The 25179-nt window shown below is 52.0% G+C and overlaps 2 protein-coding genes across 5 annotated transcripts in view; one reads left to right on the top strand and one right to left on the bottom strand.

The window, feature by feature from the left end:
• Window positions 1-373: 373 nt before the first annotated feature.
• On the bottom strand, window positions 374-16763 carry ITIH1 (inter-alpha-trypsin inhibitor heavy chain 1). Its single transcript, XM_037134719.2, has 23 exons — window positions 16617-16763; window positions 14203-14369; window positions 13946-13966; window positions 13456-13622; window positions 12893-12997; window positions 12367-12529; window positions 11530-11643; window positions 10147-10272; window positions 9942-10058; window positions 8928-9096; window positions 8716-8841; window positions 7603-7784; window positions 7137-7322; window positions 5922-6061; window positions 5200-5354; window positions 5086-5100; window positions 4653-4673; window positions 4130-4210; window positions 3907-4020; window positions 2485-2686; window positions 1493-1665; window positions 788-899; window positions 374-634 (listed from the first exon to the last, which is right to left on the bottom strand). The coding sequence occupies exons 2-23, from the start codon at window positions 14311-14313 to the stop codon at window positions 505-507; spliced, it is 2730 nt and encodes a 909-aa protein (XP_036990614.2). The 5' UTR covers window positions 14314-14369; window positions 16617-16763; the 3' UTR covers window positions 374-504.
• The window catches only part of NEK4 (NIMA related kinase 4), a 50778-nt gene continuing 38592 nt past the window's right edge, over window positions 12994-25179 (top strand). For 2 of the 4 annotated variants that reach the window (XM_053669366.1, XM_037134683.2), the window contains exons 1-4: window positions 19826-20133; window positions 21551-21817; window positions 23914-24111; window positions 24301-24408. In XM_053669366.1, coding sequence (XP_053525341.1) covers window positions 20041-20133; window positions 21551-21817; window positions 23914-24111; window positions 24301-24408 — 666 coding nt within the window. In that variant the 5' untranslated portion in view covers window positions 19826-20040. Of the gene's footprint in view, window positions 13102-19825; window positions 20134-21550; window positions 21818-23913; window positions 24112-24300; window positions 24409-25179 lie in introns of those variants that run through there. The other 2 variants (XM_053669367.1, XM_037134684.2) reach the window with 2 other exon arrangements.

Genomic DNA, 25179 nt, shown 5'->3' on the forward strand with positions numbered 1-25179 from the left:
TAGTTGTAAACGGGCGTGACAGAAGTCTCCCCTGGCGCCGCTGGAAGCGTACATTTACTTCGTTCAACTAAGGCCCTGAGAACAATGGCTACAAGAAGCACTGAGTCAGCTGTGGCTGCTGCTGGTCACCCCTGTGCATGCTGCGAGAGTGTCCTCTGGTCCCCGAACCTGTGGGAGGAGCTGTGTGGGGGTGCATTCAGGGCATTCAGAAGGCAGGGGCAGGCAGCAGCAGAGAACAGGGTGGGGGCGGGCGAACTGATGGGGGCTTCCTCCTGGCCTCCAGGTCTGCTCTGACTCCTGAGCCACTGTGAGGGGCAGTATCTCTCTAGGGTTGCCTCCCCGCCGCCCGCCCTTCCAAAGAGCAGCCAGCCTGGGAGGGACATAGCCTGTCTTTAATGAAAGTCTTCGGTGCTTTGACACAGGCGACCTCTTGGACAGAAAGGTGTGGCCTGGGCGGCAGGTCAGGATGCTGTCCTCCGAGGCGGGATAGGTACGCTACGGGTCTCAGAAGATGTCGGGGACAATATAGTCAGTGTGAACACCATCAATCAGTCCAGCCCCATTGTTGTGGACGAACCAGCAGGTCACCTCAACTCCATGCCGGGGATCCTTGCTGTAGTCTTTTTGCAAGCCTCTGGGGAGAGACGAGTCAGCTGGGGTCACCTTTTGGACCCAGCAGGGTACACCTCCCAGGAAGCCCATCCCACCCTTGTGATACCAGGAGGAAGGCCTGGATCAGCGAGAGGCAATGCCAAGGACAGAGATGCTAGGAGAGCGGCCCACCCACCTGGTGACCGTAAACTGATGGTTCTTCACCACCATTGTGGCATCTGTCTTTGTGGGGTCGGAGCCTGGGTGGAGGTTGGACACTTTATAATCAAAGGGGTGAAAGAATTGTCCTGCAAAGGCACGTTGGAGGCAGCAGTTACCAGGGGGCAGTGGGGGAGGGACGAGCCTTGCTCATGTGTTGCACTTAGTAGGTGCTCACTGGAGGTTTAGAGTCACTTGAACTTTTTTTCCCAAGGGCTTGACTGTTTCTGATAAATTTTGGCATCGAAGCCACTCGTTTAGTTCACCTGCTATAGAGAAGCAGATAATATTGTCAGGTGGTTGGTTATACCTCCTGTCGTTTGGGCCAATTTCAAGGGAGTGCGGCGGGGGGGGGGGGAGTTGGACGGGCAGGGCACGCAGAGAACAGCCTCGCGGGAGGCCGCGCAGAGAAGCGGAGTGGCGGTGACCACGCCCCCAGGAGTCCCGCGGGAGCCCGCTGGCTGGGCCTTTCTGTTTGCTCACAGGCTCACTCACACTTCGGTTTCACTGTGGTCTGACCGCAGCCTTTTTGAGGGACAAGACCCTTGCCAGGACAAGCCCTCTTTGGATCGCTACATCTTGGAGACCATGTTGGGGGTGGGCCTGTCGGGGCGCCCAGCCTGGCCAGTCCAGTGGCTTGGGTGCCCCACCCCCACAGCTCTGCCCGCCTGATGGGCCGTACCCAGCAGACCGTGTGTCCGTGCCGACATCCGGTGGCTTTCCAGCACGTAGAAGCCTAGGAAGTCCTGCTGGATGGAACTCCCCCTCCACACTCGGTGCAGGACCACCTCGAAGGTGCCTCCATCCTCCACAGTCACCACTAGGTTCCTCTTTCTGTTGATGGTCACCACCACCCTGCAGGGGCAGGTGGCCATGGGGACACGTGTGGCTGCAGGGCACCCCTCTTCATTTAGGTGCTCTTGTCCTCTGGGACCCAGCTCTCACGATCCCCTCGCCCTCACACCCAGATGATTGGGTGTTACCTGCTCTAAGCTCCTTCCCACAAGTTGCTACCACATTTGCAGCCCTCACAGTGTGCTAGGACCTGCACAAAGCCTTCCACGAAAACTGCATCATTCAGCACTCACTCTGATCCTGTGAGGACCAAGGCTCAGAGAGGTGAAGTAACTTGCTCTAGGTCACACAGCTATCAGCAGCAGAGCCAGGACTTGGACTCCAGCCTGTGTAATGCCAGGGTCTGTGTTCTCTGACTCCTCACATCACCTATGTCCTCCACACCAGACTCTGCCTACCTCTTCCAAAGCTCTGCTGCCCAGCACTGGGCTCTGCCGCTCAGAGGAGCTTGTTGAATGAGTGAAGGAGCCAATGAAAGAACAAAGACAAGGCATGCTAGGACAGGTGCTGAAAGAGAAGGCCAAGGAACTCCAGCATTCAGCAGAGAAAGAGACCAGGAGGGCTTCGTTTGGTGGAGGAGGGGGGGACTGTACAGGCGTCCAGAACATGTGTCCAGAAATGGAGGGAAATGGGACGGTCTGCAGAATTCTAAAAGTCTGCGCAGCCTAGCTGGACGCCACATTAACATCACTCGCTGACGTGGCTCAGGGTACCAGGGCCCAGCAGGCACAGGCAGCAGGGCTGGCTCTGGGGCTCTGTCTCGGCCCCCACCACACCTCCCCCTGCCTCCCTGCCCGGCCCCAGTCCCAGCCCAGCTACTCGTCCTGCCGCAGTGAAGCCTGGTCCTTCCAGGAGAACACGGGCCCGCCGGAGCCAGGGTTCAGCGTGATGTTCTGGGGAGTCACTTCCAGCTGAAAGTCTGTTGCGGGGTTTGCGATCCCCAGGCGCCCAAAGTATGTGCCCTCGTGTTGGCCAGGGCTCCTGGCCCGGTTGCCAATGAGCTGCCCATTCACCGAGAAGCCTGCAGTGGGGCGAGGGGCCGTCCAGGTCAGGGAGGGGCAGCTCTCGCTAGACACCCAGACTGACTTTGCTCAAGCCCCCTGCCCGGGAGATCCCCGCACCCCACACATGGCAGACCACCTTTAAGGGTCTTACCTCCCGAGGGGAGCCTTTGGGACTGGTTCAGGCCATGCACAACCCACCCTCCTCTGCCCCCCCACCACCCTGACCCGGACACGCTACCTCCCCAGTATGTAGCCCTCTGGTCTGGGCTCTGAAAGAGGCTTTGCAGGACTTGGCCCGCTCCCTCTCTGTGACCCCAGTCCCTGACACAGGGCAGCGCACAGTAGGTGCTGTAGACACATTTGTGAGGCCTCTTCCTAGAGGCCTCCTCAGACCTGAGCAGCCAGAAAGCCCTTCCTCATCTTCACCGTCCTAACTCAGCTGGTCTCATGTTCGGAAATTGTCATCTAAGAATTCAGTCACCTGTTTGTCTCCTCTAAACCCCATGAGGGCAGGGCCCTTGTCTCGGCTCCCTCTGCATCCCTGCCCCTGGCCTGTACTCGGCGAACTCTTGCAGCTGGGCTGACTGGGCTGGGAGGACAGAGTGACCGAGATGCAAAGGAAGCCTGGGTCTCCCATCGCCTGGGCTTTGCTGGGGAGACAAACTCTGGGCTCCGTCAGCCATGCTGGGGAGACAGGCAGGGCAGGACGGCTATATAATCTGTAGGACTCAGTACAAAATAAAAATGTTTAAAAATTGTTAAGAATGTTGGCCCTGGCCAGGTGGCTCAGTTGGTTAGAGTGTTGCTGCCATATGTCAAAACTGTGGGCTTGATCCCCCATCAGGGCAAATACAAGAAGCAATAAGCGAAGGTATAAGTAAGTGGAACAACAAATCAATGTCTTTCTCTCTCTCTCTTTCTCCCTCTCTCCCCCCTCTTCTCTCTCTCTTTCAAATCAATTAAAAAGTAGTTAATCAAGAAAAATTGTTAAGAATTTCAAGACAGCAACAAGGGACCATCAGACCGAGCAGGAGCCCTGCCCATGAAGCAGGCCCTGCACCCGGCCTCCGCAGGTGGGTGGAGCAAGAAAAAGGCAAGTCGAGGCCAGCCAGGAGACCTCGGGGGCACGGGGTGTAGGCAGTGGAGGCCCCAGCCACTGTCCTGTCCATGGCAGAATGTAGAGGGCAGGCAAGCCCAGGCCCTGCCCTGTCTGGCAGGTGGTGTGATGTCGCCGTACCTGTGTCGGGGTCCTGCACCAGACTCAGGACCACCCCAGGCTCTTCGTTGATGTTGAAGCACAGGGCGTCCTCTTGCTGGGGCACGTGGATGATGAAGTGGGGGTCATTGTCCACTGGCGGGACAGCATGGCATCCGTTAGACTGGGCATTGGGCAGATGGAGCCAGCCAGGGGCAGAGGTGCAGTGGGCAGCGGTGACCCTCAGACCCTCCCCAGGACTCACCACTGGTTATTGGTCTCTTCCGAGTACTGGAGTTGGTGTGAGTCGCATGGAGTGGCTGCTGCTCAGTCGACAGCACGAACGCTGGCCCACAAGAGCGAATGGCATTTAGAAGGAAGGTAGCTGGGCTTCCCTGGAGCAACTGGCTCCTTTTCCTGGGCCCCTCCCACCCCGAGGCCATGGGAGGGAGCGGAAATGGACACAGAACCCTTGATGCCTCTCGGGAGATGGAAAGAGACATTCGGCCCAGTGCAGTGAGCCGACCTGCTCTGTCTCCCTCCATGGGAACCTGGTTGGGCTGGTGGTAAAAGTGTCAGGGAGGCCAGGCCCACGTCAGGGTTCTGCCTGAGGAGTCCCACTGAGAGGCAGTGAGGAGAGCTGGGGCAGAGGAAGGAAGCCCTGGGCTGTCGTTTCCTCAACAGGCAAAACCTAAGGGCTTTGCTCCAGACTGAAGGCACTGCCTGAGGGACAGCGACACGTAGAGCAGAGAGGCAGAGATGTGTTCATCGAGATGGCTGCCACTTACACTGTCTTCTTCCCAGCATCTCTGTGGAGGACAACGACAGTGTCATCCTTGCCACCCCACACGAAAGGCACGTGCACCTCATTGTCCAAGTGCATCCCAGGTCCCCAGGTCTATCAGACCTGGGTCAGCCCTCTGCCTGGGGTCCCCGCCCACCCAGGGGCCTAGGCCTCCTCACAGACAGGTACTCACACAAGGGTCCCACTGGAGGCCAGTGTGAGGTTCAGGATGTGCAGGTTCCCTGCGCCCCCCCCCCCCCCCCCCCACACGAGGCAGCAACTAGTTTGTGGTGAAGTGGGCAAGGGCATCTTGGGGAAGGAGAGCCATGAGGGCCAGAGGCAGGGAGATGGGTGTGGGGAGTTGCTAGCTGGAGCACATGCCACTTGTTTAGCCACTAAAATCCCCATGAGAAAACCAACTTGATTTAAAAACTCACCCAAGGGCAGAGACTCTGGAGGGAGAGAAAGGAAGGAGAATTAAAGCCCAGGAGGCGTTCGGCCCTCAGAAGCCTCCCCTAGGCCCACAGCCTCCCCCTCTGCAGAGGCCATACCCTCTGGTGGCTTGTCAATGATGGGCCCCAGGCCGTCCTGGTCTGTCAGGCCCTTCACGGTCATGGAAGTCAGGGGAGTCACAAACTGATAGTTCAGTGCCATCTTCAGGGCCTTGGCTGACAGGTTGGCCTTCTCTTGCCCCTCCAACTTCGCCCTAGGAGACAGACGCCTGCTCCAAGCTCCGTGGCTTGGTGACAATGGGCTTGTACCCCCTCATCCTTTCACTCATTTGTTCACTCACTCATTCATCAAACATGTATTGAACAGCTGCAGTGTCCTTGTTCTGGGGCTGTCATCAAGAACCTCATGACTTAAAGACCTCCCACATAGAAAACCTGGAGATTGGGCAGGGTTGGGGGAGTTGCCTCAGAAATCACAGAGAATTTAACAGCTATGAAATTCTGGGCAAGGGGTCTCACCTCTCTGAGCCTCAGTTTGTTCATCTGTTAAATGGGGATAATGAGGATACCCCCCCCCCCGGATGTTGTGAGGATTAAATGAGCGAATATGGACACAGCAGCCCCACAGTAAAGGGTAGCCTCCCCCACGGCAGCTCAGCAGGGGCAGAGTGTGCTGTCCTATGGCCCCTGTGGGCCCTGCCCACACTATTGACGGACAGGTTGATACGAACTCAGTGAGCAAAGCAGGAGAGTGAATCTGAGGCTGAGGGGTACTCTGGGGTGGACAGTGCCTGCCGGGCGGCCACAGGGGTCAGTCATACCACTTGGCCAGCAGCTCCTGGATGGTGAGATAGGCCCAGAGACGTTCAACGTGGTTCTCCAGCATGTGGCCCCGCTCTTGGAGCAGTTTCTTCATCTCTTCCTCATCCACCAGGCAAGTTGTTTTGAATTCTTGGCCCCCCTGCCGGTTGTGATGGGAAGACAGACTGTGAGCTGTGCGGGGCACAACCGCTGGCTGGTGCTCCAGGCTCCAAGGGGCCCCACTCTTCTCTGGTCTCTGCAGCTTCCTTCTCAACAGCCCCCTTTCCTAAGCCTGCTCTCATCATCCTCATCCACCCATTCTTTCCACAAAAGCTTGCTGAACATCCTCTGTGAGCCAAGTCGGCCTAGGCCCTGGGGCATCCCAGAGATAGGAGAACCAGGCCCTGATCTCATGGACTCACTCTCCTTCAGGGATGCCAGCAAGCACTGGGCTGCTTCTGCCGTGTAGCTGTTTCCTCCAGGCCCTGCTTCTCCAAACACCTGCTATGTTCCCGGTGGGCTGCACCATTCATACTGCCACAGCACACAGATGTGCCTTCTCTCCCCAGCTACCCAGCTTCCTAAGGGCGTCCCATGTACCGGCCACTGCATAACCTCATTATGTGGATTATTTCACTTATTCCACATAGCTCTTCAATGTAGTATTACCCCCATGGTACAGAAAGGAAGCAGACCTAGAGAGCTGGACCCATTTGTTCAAGGTCACCCAGCTGGTCAGGGTGGAACCAGGGTCCAGCTCAGCTCTGCTCGCTCAAAGCCTGAGCTCTGCGCCCTCAACAACACTGCAGGGATGGAGTCCACGCCCTGTAGGGAAGGGGCCTGGTCTCACACACCCCGACCCCCAACACGCATAGGAACACATGGCATAAAGCCGAGTGCACAGGTGTTCCGCGAATGGTGTTCAAGTAAGAAGAAAGGGGCTTGGCCCCTTGCTCTCTCATGCCTTGAGGGGAATGGTGTGAGGAGTAACAGGTGGTCCATTTGGGGCCAAGGGACTACAATTAATCAAGGCCCTGTTCACTCCACCCCACCCTGTCCCTGAACACCTGTGCAGAGCAATGTCCTGGCCTGGGGTATGTGTGGCACAATGCAGGGGTGGGGACACTGCTCTGGGGCAAGAGGGGCCCCTTGGTGGGGCAGGAATGGGGAACAGTGTGGTTTTGGAGCCCTGGCTACTACACACCCTCTCCCACCCTACGCCCCCCACCATTTACCCCGTGGGCCCGCACGTCAGCCTTGAAGCTGCTCAGTTTGTGGTCGGCGACGCGTCCAGCTACCACAATCTCCGAACCTTCGTAGTACTGTTTATGTCTGTGCTGGGTCAGGGCAGAGACGGCGTCCTTGGGGTATTGCAACTCCACGTCCACCAGCAGGGGTTTGGCTACCTGGTCATAGAAACCCTGCAGGGGCACGAGATGCAGCTTCAGAACTCATGGGTTACCCTGGGCACCCAGTGGGAAACCCACTCACAGAGTAGGGTGTTGGGATCCACGCTTTATAGAAGGAATCATAGGCTCAGAAGGATTAAGTAACTGGTTCGAGGCACATACCTAATTTGAACCTATGCCACAGTTTTATCTACTCTAGGCTAATGGGCAGATGGCTGCCAAGGCAGGGCTCCTCATGGGCTGCCATTGGTGGTGCACTGGGGGATGGGGTGGGGTGGGGGAAGGAGGAGACCTGCAGCTGCTGGGTGGCATCGTGGTCCTCATAGATTCTCTGGGCCCGTCCATTGTTCTCCATGGACATGAGCTCTAGGAAGCTGAAGTCCACATTACGGCCAAAGCCCAAACTGTAGAGTGGGAACTTGCCCCGGATGGCGTCACGGACATTCTTGAGGATCTGGGAACGGTCCGTCACCCCTGCAGCCACATACCCGGGCAATGAGTGGATACTAGCTCACAAGCATGTGCAGCACCAGGGCACTTTGAGCACACTCCCCGGAGGCCAAGCCTCGAATCTTGGGCTCAACTTCCCACAGGCATCTTGCAGCAACGCCTCCTGCTGGCTAATCTGGCTTAGCAGTTGTTGCATAACAGCTCCTTGCCTATACATGGAGCCATCACGAGGAGATCTGATTCTCCTCTAAACCCTCCCATGGCTTCTTGCTGTGGCCTGTGAGGCCCTGCTCACCTTTCCACCCTTGTTTCCCCTATTCTGCATATGTCCGCAGTTCCTGGCAGGCCCTGCCAACGCACACATCATGTTTTCCTTAAGCCGCCCCCTCTCCCAGGGATCTCTTCCTGCTTCTCCTCTCCATCTGGACTGAGCTCAGCAGTCACCTCCTCCAGGAGGCTTTCTCAGAACGTTTCTGGGCCGGGTACTCCTCATCTGTGGTCCTGCAGCCTCCTGGCACCCTGTTTTTTCAGGGTCCTCGACAAAGCTCCTGTCCCTGAGTCTGCCCATGGACCCTGGGATCCCAAGGACAGAGACATGTCTTATTCTCTTGGTATTTCTACTTGGTCCCTAGCCCTGTACTTGGCACACAGTTGGTGCTGCATATATGCTTCATTCAACTCAACCCAGGAAGCCTGCCCATCCTCCTGGGCCCTGTGCAATGCTATGTCAGGGAGAGACTTCCCCAGTCTTTCAGCTCCAGACAGAAGTGTGCCTTGGAGCTCCGCCAGACTCTACGTACGGTGTGAACTCTGTTTCCAGATCAGTGTTTGTCTCTGCCCTTAGCCTTTCTGACCCCCCAGCAGTCCGCCCAACGCTTGGCTTTCCAAGTGCAGCTCAAACGCCTTCAGTAATGAAGAGATCAGTGCCTCCCGAGGTGGCCCTTGAGGTGCTCACCCTCCGTGGGCTCGCCATCTGTCAACATGATGAGAATCGGGGCGTGGTTGGTGAGTCCTGGCACGCTCCTCTGAGCTCCGTTCAAGATCTCAATTCCCCGGAGCAAACCTCCATTCAGGTTTGTGGCTGCAGAGGAGAGAAGGCAGACCAGCGTATGCTCTCATTCTTAGGGGAGAGAGACAACACCAAGGTGGCTGAGAACCTGCCCTTACACCCAGCGAGATGAAAGCGCCGCACGAAGTCCTGAGCTGCCTGCAGATTGGCGGCAGACGCCGGCACCAGTGAGCCACTCCACGACTGCACTTCAGACCCAAAAAGGACCAGGTCAAAGTAGTCCCCTGGCCGCATGTCCCCCAGGATTTTAAGGAGTGCCTCCTTGGTCTGCAAAGACAGGTCAGTCAGTGGAGGGACAGAGCCCCAGGACAGCGTTTTCTGTCAGCTCCAGATACCCATTTCAAAGGTCCCCAGAGGAGAGGTACATGGTGGACAAGCAGCAGGGGATGACCAGGTGGTGCCAGGAGAGGAATATTCTGCAGGGCCCTGGGGCTGTTTAGGTGAAGAGAGAATGGTACCAGGGTGGGAAGAAGAAATGACCGGGCGTTCGAGGGGGTTGGGATTCAGAAAGAGAACCCAGGGGGCTGAGTTCCTAAAACTCTGCTCATCCATCCCTGGCTGGGTAACTCAGTTGGTTAGAGAGTTGTCCTGATGTGCCAAGGTTGCAGGTTTGGTCTCTGGTCAGGGTACATACAAGAAGAAACCAACAAATGCATAAATAAGTAGAATAACAAATTGATGTTTCTCTCTCTAAAAATCAGTTTAAAAAAAAAACCTCTTCTTGCCTGACTATGGCTCTGCTGCACCACAAACGAGACACTTTAGAGCACAGCGAGCTGCGGCTGAGGCCCTGCTGCAAGATGCCTCCCCACGGGCCCCCTAATTACCCCCAGGTCCCATCTCCCAAGCTCCTCCTCACTGATAACAATGATGATGCCGTGGCCACTATTATTCCATTTTGCCACTGAGGAGAAGTGAATGCACTTGCCCACAGTTGCACAGGGAGGAAGTGGTTCATTCCAGAACCCCCAACCACTAGACTTCCCCGTTAAGTCACCTGCCTCTGATCAGGAGCAGAAGTCCCAACCCCAGATACCGGCGAAACCAGCACGATGTAGGTGACAGGGCTGAAGAAGCTTCCGATGGGTGAATTGCTTAAAGGCACGGTTTACCTGCTTCATTTTCTCGCCTTCCATGGAGGTGCTGATGTCAATCACAAAAACCAGGTTCTTGTTCATGTTTGTCAAGTTTTGGGGGGCAAAAAAGTGGGCAAAGTGGTTATTGGCGACCTGAAACACAAAGGAACAAGTGAGGCCTCTCTCACAAGCGCCCTCCCTGCCCACCCACTGAGTTTTGGGCCAGAAGCACCAGGCTCACCAGGAGGTCGCAGGACTTGTCTCGATTGACATCGTAGTTCACCCTGAATTCCCCATCCATCAAGGTAGTGGAGCATGTAGGGCAGGATTGCTGCTGGCCCACAGTGGGGCGGAAGAGCACCTGACCCTGGAATCATAAAGGTGTGCGGCATTACTGGTTTGTGCAGGTGCAAATAGGATGTTTGCAAAGATGACAACATGAGGAGTGTGTGTGTTACATGGGCATAGAAATGAGTTGGGTGGGCCTCACCCAGCTGCTGAGAGTAACACCTATGGATAGAAATAGAAAACAATTTCTTTGCTTATATGCTTCTGAATCTTTGGGATTTTCTTTAATGAGCATCACCACTTTGGGTACAAAACAATAGCAGAATGACAGTACGAGAGCATCAGTCCATTCAAACTACAGAGTGAAGAGGCAAGGCTATAGCAGTGTTCCTGGAAAATAGAACCAGTGGGGGAGTCAGAGAGCAGAGGGTGGGAGGAAGGACCGAGAGCAGGAGCCGAGGTCTGAACTGATTTCGTGTGGATGCCCAGGGAAATGAGGGATGGCTTTTACTTAATACTTCTCTATATTTCTGTACTTCACACATTTTCTTTAAGACTTTTTATTTTTAGTTTTTGTCTGTTTGTAAAAAAAAAAGATATGCTCTTCAAAAAAACTTGAGAAGAATTGTTAGGAAGACAAAGCCCCACCCTTTCACCCTCTGCTAAAAGCAAGCATGTTTGCTGAACCTCCCCCCCAAAACTGTAAGAAATGTTTCTTTTAAATGAATTACTATGAGTCACTATGAATGCTAGTTGAGAACTAAAGGGTTGGCTCCTGGCTTTAGCTGAGGGCAAGTTAGGAAGCAGGGCACTAACCGGGTATCACCCACCCATACGCCATGCTCCTCCAGGGCTGGGGAGGGCACAAGCAGCAGGCTTCTTCTATTCCTGCAAGTGGGTGATGAGTGACAAGTGGCAAGCGGCTGGGTGGGCCGAAGGCTGTTCAAACCTAATCGTGTTTCCAAGAACACTGGAGTTTGGAATCCTAACCTCGACAGCATCTGACGTTTGCTCATGTGCCCTGAATGCTTGCCTATGGGTGTGAGACAGGCAAAGAGGAAACAGCCTCAAGAAAGCCAGAAACTCACCCCAGACCACCCAGCCAACGTGGACGCCTTCCTTAACCCCAGCATGCAATTTTTTGCTAAGTTGCTCTGAACACCAGGAATGCCAAGTTCCCCTGAGATGCCAACCGGAAAACACCTGCCTCTCTCACCCCGATGAAAGCCTGAAGCCCCTCTCTGGGTCCCGGGCCAAGCTCGGATACTCCATAAGGGGTTGAGCCAGGCCGAGATGTCCTGGAGGGCCTGCCACCGCCCCCAGCCATTTCACACACCTTTTTGCCTGAGAAGGACTTCTTGATGAGTTGAGTCGCTATTTCCTTGGGTAGGAAGGAGGCCTGGGCATCCAGCTTGCTGATCCCTTGGGGCTCAAAAATGTCCACGTCGATCTGCAGCATTGAAGCAATTCCTGCGCCAAGGCTCCCATTTGGGCCATGATCAAGAGCCAAGAGCTCTCTCAACCAAGAGCCAACATGTGTCCTGGCCACCTACTGTGCGCAGTGTCCACCCAGCCCTCAGCAAAGGGCCTGGTTAAGTCATAGGCACTCAAAAAATATTCTCCATCGTGGTTCAATTCCCAGTCAGGGCACATGCCTGGGTTGCAGGCCAGTTCCCAGCAAGGGACACAAGAGAGGCAACCACACATTGATATTTCCCTCCCTCTTCCCTTCCCCTCTAAAGATAAATTTTTTAAAAATTAAAAAAAATTCTCCTAATGAAGATGTGCATGCTTGCACCCCTTAACTCAGCCACCACTGAGGTGCCAGAGACAATCAGAGTCCCTGAGGCTGCCCAGGACTCTCTGATTTACAGACTACCTGGACATTTATCATCTCTTGTGATCCTTGTGGCAGTCTTGGCACACACAGGAACCCCCGTTAACAGAGAAGCAAGCTGAGGCTCAGAGAGGAGGAGGTTAGAAGGTTCAGGAAGCCTCCTGTCCATGGAGAGACCATCAGAGCCCCCCCAAGGAGCCAGTCCCCTGCCCTGTATGCTCAGGTCCGGGATGGCACATGACGGGTTTCGAGCCAATGCTAGAGCCACAGTGAGGGGTAGGCAGGAGCTCTGCTCCCAAGACCATGCCCCTGAGTCTGTGGTCACCAGCAGTGTACCTCAAAATGATGCACCAGCTGCTTGGGCTTGACTTTGATGATGATGTCATACTGCATGAGCTTTCGCTTCAGCACCTCCTCATAGGTCAGCCGGAACATGGCCTTGCTCTGGGGTCCAATGGTGATGCGGATGGCGAACTGCTCCATCGTTCTCCCCGAGGCCCTGTTCATATCACCACAGGCAACAATGCAGACAAATATAAGTGACACGTGGGTCCTTGTCACCTAAAGTATGGGCCTCAGTATCAGTTTCCCTTATTTTAGTGCTTTTCTCCAGTATCTTTGGCCCTCACCCTAATCTTAGCTGGCAGGTCAGAGTGAGGGCCCCAAGGACAGGGCCCGAGGACAGGGCCCCACTTCTCCTGCAGGCTGGTCTGGGAGATAAGCAAGTCAACACCAGCCTTGTCCAGCACCCCCGTGCTGACGTTTGGGTCTGGGCAGTTTGCTCACTTCCCGTCGAGCTGGGGCTGCCCTCTACGGGAGGCCGCCTCGCAGCCCTCAGATCTGCGCTGAGCTCAGGACGCACCGGACAAGGCCAGCATTCTCTCCTGAGATGGCTGCTTTCCGGTACTGCTTCCACGCAATCGCTTTGTCCTTTATGTCTCCGATAAATGCTTTTCCGTTTGTTGTGCTGCAGGGAGGAAGAAGCCCTCAGGGGAAGTGCCCTTCCCTGATGACACAGGTCCTTCATATTGGAGGTGCTCCCAGCCCAGACCCTGAGAAAGCACTGTCCAGGTGAGCGCTCATGGGAGGGTGTCTCCTGCTGGTCTCCTTCTGCCCACAGAGTTGTTTGGAGGCCCCTTAGCAGTGAGGCAGGCAGCTATAGTCAGAGTCCAGCAAAAGCCGCGGGTGCTGGCCTTTGCTCCTTGGGCCCCAGGCTGAAAGCCTGGTCAGAGGTCCCAGTCTGCTGTCCACAATGGGAGCCCAGGACAAACCTACAGGACTAGTCCTCCCTCCAGAGCTAAAGTGGCCTGTGGCCCTTTGGGAAATGAGAAGATGGTCTACACTGTCCAGCCGCTCTGAGCTGTGGTCTTGCCTGGGCCCGGAGAATGGACAGTTCTGGGTGTGGGAGTCAGGCAGGGCACGCACATGGCAAAGTCACTGATGAAGGCTGTCTTGGGGATCTCCACATCGAAGCCCACTTCCTTGGCTTTGTCGGCAGTGTTGACCACTTGGCTGGTGATGACATAGTGGGCGAAGCGCGAGGTCACTTTGCAGTTGACTTTCAGACTCTGGATGATCACATCGTTGACAGTCTAAGGTGAGACGTGAGGGCGCTGTGGCCTGTGATGGGGACCTCTGAGCCACTGAAAGACCTTGTGTCATATTCGCGTCAGCACCCAGTCTCACTGGCACAAGGTACCTGAGGAACAGACCAGACCTCCCAGGGAGACCCATTGGTTCTCTCGGCCTGAGACTGAGCAATAGAGATGAGGTCAGGCAGGAGAGTCCCCACTTCCAGGACACAGGAGTCCCTCTACCCACAGCACTAACAGAAGGGCACCCCGCCCCGGGGGACAGGGAAAACGAGGCTGTAATGATGGCCCCACCACAGACTCCTTTGTGGAGACTCACTCACTGTGTCTACAGCCTGTCGCTTCTGTAAAACAAACCAGAGTCAATGTGAGTGTGAGTGCTCAGGGGACCACGGCTTTTTGTCAAGGGATAGGAGTGGAACACAGCCTGTGTCCTCTGCCCCTTGGCCCTGCTCTCCAGTCAGAGTTGGTCAAGGTGGGTGGAGGTGGCCTCAGCCCCCGACTTGAGGGTCTTGTGTCCCCCTCCCAGGCCTTGTCCAGGCCCAGCTGCCTGTTTCTGCCCGAGGGTTTATCCACATACCTCGCTACTTTTTGGCCTTTTGGGTGCACCCTGAGCGGGCATGGCCTGCAGGGTGAGGAGGGACACCAGGGACAAACGCAGCAGCACCCGCATCCCCATGGCACCGTCCATGGTCTCAAGGTTCCTGCTGACTTGTCACTTCACTCCAACCATCAGTCAATAAAGTGCTGGACAAACATGGATTAAACATTAGACAAGATGAGGGCAAATATAATTTGGGGGATCCGGAACTGACAGCGGGGGAGTCCCAGCTGAGCAAACTCCTGACGGACTCCAACTGTGCCCCTCTGCCTAGGACTGCGCTCAGACCGTGTGAATTGTGAAGACCCTGCTGCCCGTCTGAGCCTGAACATTGCACAGGGCAACCAACACCCATGACACGGTGACATGTGTCGAGAAATCACAGTTAAAATGCATTTCTAAACTTTCTTACATGTTACTTTAAAAAGTCTTCAAGCACCAAGAAACTTTTCAGACAGCCACACTTCAGCCCCGGAGGCCTGTGGCCTAGACAGCGTGTCTGCCCAGCCCCATTTCTGACGGCACCACCCCAGCAGTTCAGCCGGGGGCAGGCTGGGCAGTCGCTGGGGTGCGGAATGGGTGACCCACGCTTCAGGACAGTTGCTTCATCTCTCCAGTCCTTCTCGCTCAGATTTGGAAAGAAGAACAGAAGTAGCCCCATCATTACTCTTTCTGGGCAGGAGGTGACAATGAACACCACCTCTTCATAATGGAAGGCTGGTTATGTGCCAAGCAGTCCTCCAGCCCCTTTACTGTCTAACTCGATCCTCTTGGCATCCCCAAATGTTCCTGGTGTGGGGGCCTCTGAGCCTGGGAGAGACTTCCGTGTTGCACTGGGGCTCAGCACGGAGCTCTGCTGCAGGAGGCCAGCAAGTGACAGAGCAGGCATTCAAACCAAGATCTTTCAGACTCCAAAACCCAAGCCTATCAGGTGATAACAGAAATGTCCTCTGTGTTATTAGAAAGAAGGGAGAAGCAGAGTCAAAGACCCTTCCTTTACTTGCAATTTCTTAATTTTCATGCCCAAACACTTCTTGTCTCTTACAAGCCACAGCGCACTGCGCAGACATGACCCCTGGTCAGTCTATCCCAGGGCCCTGGGTGGAAAGTACTGGCTGCTGTGACCCTGATGTGGTGAGTGGGCCCAGGGGCCTCTTTGATCTCTATTTGCTTGGCCTGGACTTTGTGTCACAGAGCAGCTTCTGGGGAAGTGTTTATTGCACTCCAGCCGGAATGACCTTCTAGCCTGTTTTCCCGCCTTTGTAAAAGATAAGGTGGACCAACACTAAACGGCACATTTGAGGTTCTGTCTTCCTGTACCAGTATAGACTGAGCCCTGTGGTAGGTTGGGCACAGTGCCAAGCAGTGGGGCACCGCAATGCTGAAACTCAAGTGCCTCACTATGTCCAGGGAGCTGATGCTTTGGGAAAGGAGTCAGACAAGTCAGAGGAAGCCCAGTGAATCCAAGAGTGGTCAGAAGCTAAAGAGGAACATGGAGGACCAATGGAAATCTGGAAAGAGTGGAACTCATCTTCCACAGGGCTTAGGAGAAGGCTCCTGGAGGAGGTGTCCAGGAAATAGAGTGGCACTCAGGAAGAAGTAGATGGGAAGGGGGGGAGAGAAAAGTGGGTGGGTAAGTGTGAGGCATGCTCGGAGAAGGTGCAGCTGCCTATGTGATGGGAGCAGAGCCTGATGGGGCGGGTGGGGAAGAAGGGAGGGAGGTGGTCTGAGACCACCTGGTGCAGGGGTCTGAAAGTGGCCAGCCTTTTGGATGGGAAACACTAAAGTTACTTGAGCAGGGGTGTGGCAAGATCAAGATTGGGCTGTTGAGAGATGGACAGCACTGAGCCTGGTCCATGGAAGGTGCTGGAAACATGTTTGCGTGGACTGGGGAGGATACGGGATAGGAGGAGAGCTAACAGCGACTAGTGCCTGGCCGACTCCTCAGTCCTAATTCATTTACTGCTCATGACTACCTCCTAAGAAATAGATACTGTTATTATTTTCATGTTAGAGGAAAGGTTGACCTAAGCTGTAGATGTGGTTGGTGAGGAGAGGGGTGGACAGAAAGCAGCTGAGTTTGCTGAGGACTGAACCTGAGCACAGCAGCACAGCTACCCTCTCAGGGACTCACTCACTGTGTCTATAGGCAGTCACTTCTGTAAAGCAAACCAGTCAATGTGAGTGTGAGTGCTCAGGGGACCACGGCTTTTTGTCAAGGGATAGGAGTGGGACACAGCCTGTGTCCTCTGCCCCTTGGCCCTGCTCTCCAGTCAGAGTTGGTCAGGGTGGTTGGGGTTGGCCTCAGCCCCCGACTTGAGGGTCTTGTGTCCCCCTCCCAGGCCTTGTCCAGGCCCAGCTGCCTGTTTCTGCCCGAGGGTTTATCCACATACCTCGCTACTTTTTGGCCTTTTGGGTGCACCCTGAGCGGGCATGGCCTGCAGGGTGAGGAGGGACACCAGGGACAAACGCAGCAGCACCCGCATCCCCATGGCACCGTCCATGGTCTCAAGGTTCCTGCTGACTTGTCACTTCACTCCAACCATCAGTCAATAAAGTGCTGGACAAACATGGATTAAACATTAGACAAGATGAGGGCAAATGTTGTAATTTGGGGGATCTGGAACTGACAGTGGGGGATTCCCAGCTGAGCAATACTTCAGGACCCTCTCAGGTAGCTGTGCCACTGGTGCAACAGGACAGCACCCAGGACCAGACCTGCTCTCAGCTCTGCCCATATGGCCAACTGCCTGCTCGGTTTTCACAGAACCCCTCAATCTGAAATCATGCCCTTTCTCTCTCCTTCCTGCACCCCCACCACCGAGCCTGGTCTTGCCCCTCTTGCTGTCCACCCCAGTGAAGGCCACCACCATCCTTCCAGGTCTCCAAGTCAGAAAGCTTGGTGTAATTCTGATGCCGCCCTCCCCTAGACCCCCTACCCCAACCCTCCAAATATTTTTCTAGTCCACTTACTTCTCTTCAAATCTCCAGTTACCACTGAGTCTAAGCCACCCTTGTCTATCACCTAGAGATCTGTCCCTCCTACTTCCATTCTGCTCCGACAGACTATTCTATAGCAGCGATCAGAATCATCATTTAAAAAGCCAAACTGCTCTAGGCCTTTCCTTGTCTAACGCACTTCCAGGTCTTGAGTAGTCTGGCCCTGCTGACCCCTCCATGTCAACCCAGCCATCACCCCTCTAGTCCTCTCAGCTTCAACCATAGAAACTTCTTCCTGATCCATGTAGGCAGGTGCTTTTCTACCCATTCATTTATGAACCCTCAGTTTATCCACTCATATCGACTAGGTGCCAACCCCTGGATTTGGGGCATTGAAGCAGGTAGGCTGACTCAGTGTTCAGGGAGTTCACACTGAGGTGTGGAGGTGGAAACACAAAAGAAGTCCACTGGGCCTTAGCACAGGGTGCTCACTCTGACCGAAAAAGTTTTCCTTCAAACTTAAGCCCAAGCAATGCTTGTTTGGGGGGCAACCTCCTCCCCATGCCTAGGCTGGGCCCAGTGACCTTTCTGCACAGCATTGACCTCATTTAGCAAGAATAACTTGTTAGCATGCCTCACTGGTTAATGGCCATCTCCCTCTTTGACTGTACACCCCACAGGGGCAGGACTTTATCTTGCTCACTTTGTGCTTCCAGGGCAGGGCGCCAGCCTTACAAACATGTGGGTCCATACTAAATGTCTACAGAATGAATGATAGATTTTTTAAAAACATTTTATTTATTTATTTATTTATTTATTTATTTATTTATTTATTTATTTATTTTTTAGAGAGAGGGGAAGGGAAGGAGAAAGAGGAGAGAAGCATCAATGTGTGGTTGCCTCCCACATGCCCCCTACTGGGGACCTCACTGGCAGTCCAGGCATGTGCCCTGACTGGGAATCAGACCTGCAACCCTTTGATTTGCAGGCCTGCACTCAATCCACTGAGCCACACCAACCAGGTGAATGATAGACTTGATGAAGAGTGAGTTGGGGGAGGTAAAAAGCAGAGGGCAGAGCACAGATCTTGAGAAACTTCAAAATCTGAGGCCAATATGAGAAGTCAAAAGAGAATAGACGAGGCCCTGGCTGGTGTGGCTCAGTGGGTTGAGTGCCGAACTGAGAACCTAAAAGTCACCTGTTTGATTCCCAGTCAAGAGCACATGCTTGGGTTGGGGTTGCTGGTCAGCCCCCACTTGGGGGCGTATGAGAGGCAGCTGATAGATGTTTCTCTCCCTCTTCCTCCCTCCCTTCCCCTCTCTCTAAAAAATAATATAAATACAATTTAATGAGAGAGAAAGAGAGAGAGAGAGTAGAAGTGTATAAAGGGAGCATGAGAGCCAGGAAAATTCTAGAAACCAAGAAACAAGAGGATTCCCCAGAGGGGCAATGACTGCTGGGGGGAAGAGGATTGGATGAGGACTAAAATAAACTTCTAGACAATCTGAGTCATTCTCTGGGAAGCTTTCTTGGGGGCAGATGAGGCCAAGTGACTATGAGGGCTGGGGGACTTAGGAGCAAGCAAGCCCTAGAGCTTCTAAAATATTGTTTTGAGCTTAACTTCCCAGGGACTTGTTTTCTTTAACTGTAAAGTGAGGATGATATGAGCAACAGCCACACAGGGTTGATGTAAGCATTTAATGAACTAATGTACTTGCCTCCAGGAGGAGGCTGAGGATTAACTGGAACAGAGCATGAATTAACTTTCCTGGGTAATAGTATGCTCAATATTATATATTTTCAACAGGGTGATATTGCCCCCAACTGGAAAAAATTGGTTGTCAGATGTAGGCAGAAGAAATCTTATATTTCAAAGAGATGAAGTCAGGTCCTTGAGAAATACACTCCTGGATCCTACAACATAATATATCCCCATCAAAAGGACATAGGAAGGCTTTAACAATCGCAAGATTTGGAGGGGTGGGGAGGGGTGATGGTAAATGCTTCAGAAGGAGGCGTTGGCTGGAGCAAACAGTAAATTCTTGTGGCAGCTTTGAGGTTTCATAGGCAGGCCTTTAAGGGAGGGCCGGGGTCCTCCCAGGGACACTGCCTTAGGCTGTTAGAAGCCGTGCCAGAATTTGGTCAAGTCCCTTAGTGCAGGGGAATAGATGGAGTCATTACGCAGTTCTTCACATTTTGCAATACAAAAACTGAAGTGCAAAGTGAATTGGATACATTTGATTTACTTCGAAATGAGTGAAAAATAAGATGGGTTGCTGGATGCGCAGATAGACGTGTGACAAAGGGGTAAACAAACCAAATGTTACTTGTAATACAGAGTCTAGAGTCTGTCGCTACCTCCCACCCTCACTAGAATGTGAGCTCCAGGAGAGCAATGAGTTTGTCGACCTGGTACATGGTAGACAGCCAATACATATTTGTAAAGCGAATGGCGAATACTCATAAAGCGTTTAAAACAAGTACTCAATAAGCGGAAGCCTCCGTGCCCTTACTTATTTTGCCAGGAACCCGGAGGTTCGCGGCGGTGGAGCTGAGCCTGAGAGTGCACGCAGGGGCCAGTGGGGCCGCTCTGGCCGCCCCGTGCCTCTCTCTATGGCAGGTCCTCTGGAGGCAGCGGAACCACTCAGTGGAGCCTCCGGGACCTCCAGAGCATGCGCGGAGCTGCGCCGGCTGGGATCGCTATGGCAGCGGCGCCGCCTTGGGCCGAGTGTTCGCGCTCCAGCGCGGGCCAGGCCGTCTTTGCAGCCCGGGACACGGCTGCTTATCGGGCATGAACTGGGCCCCTCACTGTGGCCTGCTGCCCTGCCTTCCGCCGCCTTCGTTGCCGCACCCCGACTGTTGCCCCGCGCCGGGAACATGCCCCTGGACACCTACAGCTACCTGCAGGTCGTGGGCAGGGGCAGCTACGGGGAGGTGACGCTCGTGAGGCACCGGCGGGACGGCAGGCAGGTCGGCTGAGTTTAGGGGTCCATCTGGGGGCGTGGGGCACGTAGGGGTTCACCGAGGGTGCCATCCAAATGTTAGGCCCTGTGGTGGCTGAAGTGGGTTCACCTCGTATGACACTTCCTTTGGGCCAGTGTCCCACACCACCAAGACCAGGCCCTACCTTCCTGTAATATGCACCCTGGATGAATACCCTGTAGTTTTTCTTTGTAGTTTTATTGCTGTGCTTGATCTACGCTTTCTCCCTCACTCAGCGATCTCTTGAGATCATGCATTCCCAGGACCTAACACAGCGCCTGGCAAATACTACTACTTTAACAACAGGCCCCTCACTTGTGGCCTCAAGGCTATGGACTTCACTTAAAACTCAACTCCTCACCTTCCCCGCCAAACCTCTCAAGATCCTTATTTCAGGTAGTAGCACCACTAACCAGTTGCCCATGTTGGACACCTGGGGGTCATTCCTGACTCTCCTCTTACCCCCACTCCCATTCACCTGTCTACTCAGCTAGCAGGCTCTTCTCCCCCTCCACCGGTACTACCCCAAACCAGGACATCATTATCCCTAGAGAAACTATTGTCCAGGCTTCCCATTGGTCCTCCCTGGCACTAGACTCGCTCTTCTCCAATCCATCCCTTTCAGTGAAGTCTTAGGGATTGTTCTAAAACTTTTTATTTAATGTCACTCCTTTGCTTAAAGCACTTTATCCCAACCTCAGGATAATGAGCTAGTTCTTTAATGTAGTTTATAAATAGGGAGACTAATGTACTGTACAAACTGGGACAAGTTTGCAACTAAAAGGAGGTGCCATTAATTATGACACCAGTAGAGGGTCTGCTGCAGACAAGCTTAGAGATGTCTCCTTAAATTTAAGGCTTTCTCACCTATTCTGCCTTATTTCCTGTGCTGGTTTTTTAGAGTTGATTATGGGGTTCTAGCTGTAATAATAGCCCCTCACATTTCAGCAGTAGTTTACACTTTACAATGCATGTTTATATATGTGTTTGTTAAGTAATGAGTTGTATGGTCTTTTGATTGGTTGAGGGCATTGTATTAGGTATGAGAGGATATTGATAAAAGTAGGAATAATTTTGTATGTTGAGGATCAGTGAGTTTTAACCTTATTGGGCTATGGATCCCTTTGAGTACTTAATGCAACTCATGGATCTATTCTGTCTGTAGGAATTTTTGGTGACAGCCCCCCCACACCCTTCGCTCTAAGTCTAACCTGTAAAAAGCACTGTTAGTGATAACAAATGATTTTTTTACAATTTTGTGCTTTGTGAATAACAAAATGACTAGGTTATCGGACAGGTTCCAGAAGATTAGTTTTGAGGACAGTCAGGAGAACCCTAAATCCTTCCGAACCTATAGAACTGTATGTCTATTTGTGCATTGTAAAAATATGTGTTTTCTTTGTAGTATGTCATCAAAAAACTGAACCTCCGAAATGCCTCCAGCCGAGAGCGGCAAGCTGCTGAACAGGAAGCCCAGCTCTTGTCTCAGCTGAAACACCCCAATATTGTCACCTACAAGGAGTCATGGGAGGGAGGGGACGGTCTGCTGTACATTGTCATGGGCTTCTGCGAAGGAGGCGACCTGTACCGAAAGCTCAAGGAGCAGAAAGGGCAGCTTCTGCCTGAAAGTCAGGTGGTGGAGTGGTTCGTTCAGATTGCCATGGCTCTGCAGGTACTGTCCCCACTCTTAGCATCCTCCTGGTTCTGAGGGGGCGGGGATGGCAGGTGGGTTTTATGGAAATTCTGCCCCAAATGTGTATATGAAAAAAATGTGTTTTTTTAAAGTCATTTGTGAAGTAGACCCAGTCACCCATGTTGTATCATTGGAATGTTTCTGAATAAGGGATATGAAGTAGACATGGATTTCATGTCTAATTAGAGGGAAAGCCAGTTCTCTATTCTTTTTTCGTTTTTTTTTTTGTTTGATTTTTTAGATTTCATTTATTTATCTTTAGACAGAAGGGAAGAGAGGGAGAAAGAGAGGGAAACATCAATGTGTGGTTGTCTCTTGTGTGACCCCTATGGGGACCTGGCCCAAAACCTGGGCATGTGCCCTGACTGGAATCGAACTGATGACCCTTTGGTTCACAGGCTGGCACTCGATCCATTGAGTCACACCAGCCAGGGCTATCTTCTTTTTAGTATTTAAACCAAAGTTCATTTGAAGGGCCCTGAGTCTACAGAGAACAAAGAATGACCATGTTTGTTATTAGCCAGTCAGCTGTTTCAAACTGAAAGGTGGTTGGGCTAATTAGTATGCCTCAACTGTAGGGGTTTAGGCTTTAAACCTGTGGCATAGTGAGTGGAAATGCAAAACATGTTTGGGGTTAAATATACAGATATTCAAGAGTGAGACTGTTTATGAAATACTCTAGAACTGGGCAGATTTGTCCAGAATTAATTGACCTTGTAGTTTAAATTCTAGGATACTCTCTCTAAGTAAAAGTGAACTTGATATATTTGAAAATATTAATAAGCTGAAGATTTTATGAATCTGAGAGGAATGTGCACCTGACCTTGTGTAAGTTGTTTTCTCCTACCTTCAGGGGCAATTTGTAAGCATGTTTTTAAACTGGATCCATATAACAGTAAGTGGTATAATGGTCAGTGAACAATTGTGAAGGAAGCTGGGCAAATTAGTGCATGGAACTTAATTTTTTTAAATCTTTTTTAAAATCAGTGTCCACCTTTAACACCTGCTGTAGTCACAAGTGTTTGTTGGGGAGCTGCTGAGCACTTGGGGAACCCCAGGTGCTTAGGGTCTGTCTATGCTTAGTATTCTGTGGAATTGTCATGGGCCTATAAGTGAACTTTAGAGAGCTCGGGGGTGGCAGGGGAGCTGGTGGGGGTTGGGGTCAGGTGCACCCAGTCAGGCCACAGGGCAGCGTGTGGCTTTCTCTGGGTTTTCAGATAAGGCAGTTCTCTTAGTGGACATTGTGGTGATGTCCTTCAGGACTTGCAGGTGGGAGCATGGGTCACTGAGTACAGATACGGCAGCATCTGGGGAATGGGCGCCTGCCCCGGGCCCGGCGGGGTGGACTTCCACATCTTGGACTTGAACAGTGTATTCACCATTGTGGACTTGCCCAGCCCACTCTGCCCAGCACTGCCCACTCTACTCCCATCACTGCCGTCATGGTTGCCATTGCTGCCATTTGCTTGTATTTTTTTTAATGTTTGAAAATTTTATATTTACTGATTGATTTTAGAGAGAAAGGCAGGGGGAGAGAGATAGAGAAACACTGATTTGTTGTTCCATTTATTTATGCATTCATTGGTTCATTCCTGTATGTGCCCAGACCAGGGATTAAACCTGCAACCTTGACATACCTGGTAAGACGGTCTAACCAACTGAACTACCCAGCCAGGGCAATTTTTTTTTTAAGTTATTTATTTGAGAGAGAGGAAGGTAGGGAGAAAGAGAGGGAGAGAAACATCAATGTGAGAGAGAAATATCAGTCAGTGTCCCAGCTGGAGGGACAGACCACCTCTTAGACATGTGCCCTGACTGGAAATCCAACCAGCAGCCTTTCACTTTGCAGAACGATGCCCAAGCACCTGAGCCACACTGGTCAAGGAGGGGCAGTTTTTTTACTTTGGAAAGTTGTAAATTAGACTTTTTATTTACAGACTGTAAAACTGTAGTGTTTGATATGTAGGTAACTGAGCCTGTTTAACTCATGCAATTATTGATGGTATATAAGAAGTCAGGAATAAATGAGTAAGTAAGCATATTTATACTTAACGAAATTTTCTTTCTTTTTTCAGTATTTACATGAAAAACACATCCTTCACCGAGATCTAAAAACTCAAAATGTCTTCCTAACAAGAACAAACATCATCAAAGTGGGTGACCTAGGAATTGCCCGAGTGTTAGAGAGCCACTGTGACATGGCCAGCACCCTCATCGGCACACCCTACTACATGAGCCCTGAACTGTTCTCGAACAAACCCTACAACTATAAGGTAGGATTGGGCTGTGTGCCCAGCTCACCTGCTGTTGACAACAGGATTCATAATTTCAAAGCTCCTCAGAATAGTTATGTCAAAGAATTCTCTGTGAATTGGCTTAAGGAAAATGTCTTTTCTTTTTTAAGAGGAAAAATGTAAATAAGGTGTCCTGATATATAACCATTTACTATTTTTCTTTTCTAGTCTGATGTTTGGGCTCTGGGATGCTGTGTTTATGAAATGGCCACCCTGAAGCACGCTTTCAATGCAAAAGACATGAATTCTCTAGTTTACCGGATTATTGAAGGAAAGGTAAAGAATATTCTGAAACTAATTGTTTTTAATATTTGGACCAAGGTTAATTCAATGCAGCTTTGTAAGTAGCTGCTGGTAAAAGAGTAATCGTTGGTGTTGGGTGGACAATTAAAAATGCTGGGTCTACAAGGAGGAACACACCAAGGCACATCATCATTACATTAGCCAAGATTAAAATGAAGGAGAGAATCATAGAAGGAGCAAGAGATAAGGAGACAGTCACCTACAAAGGAGTTCCCATCAGACTGTCAGCGGATTTCTCAAAAATGACTTTACAGGCAAGAAGGGGCTGCAAAGAAGTATTCCAAGTCATGAATGCAAGGACCTACATCCAAGATTACTTTATCCAGCAAAGCTTTCATTTAGAATGGAAGGGCAGATAAAGTGCTTCCCAGATAAGGTCAAGTTAAAGGAGTTCATCATCACCACACCCTTATTATATGAAATGTTAAAGGGACTTATCTAAGAAAAAAAAGATAAAAAACATGTATAGTAAAATGACAGCAAACTCACAATTATTAACAACCACACCTAATACAAAAATAAAAACAGACTAAGCAAACAACTAGAACAGGACACAGAACCACAGAAATGGAGATTGCATGGAGAGTTATCAACAGGGAAGTGGGAGGAGGAGAGAGGGGGAAAAGGTACAGAGAATAAGTAGCATAGATGGTAGGTAGAAAATAGACAAGGGGAGGTTAAGAATAGTATAGGAAATGTAGAAGCCAAAGAACTTATATATACCACCCATGGACATGAACTAAA

The sequence above is a fragment of the Artibeus jamaicensis genome, unplaced genomic scaffold (assembly GCF_021234435.1).
Source record: "Artibeus jamaicensis isolate MK-2021 breed Jamaican fruit bat unplaced genomic scaffold, CSHL_Jam_final contig_519, whole genome shotgun sequence".
Classification (NCBI taxonomy): Eukaryota; Metazoa; Chordata; class Mammalia; order Chiroptera; family Phyllostomidae; genus Artibeus; species Artibeus jamaicensis.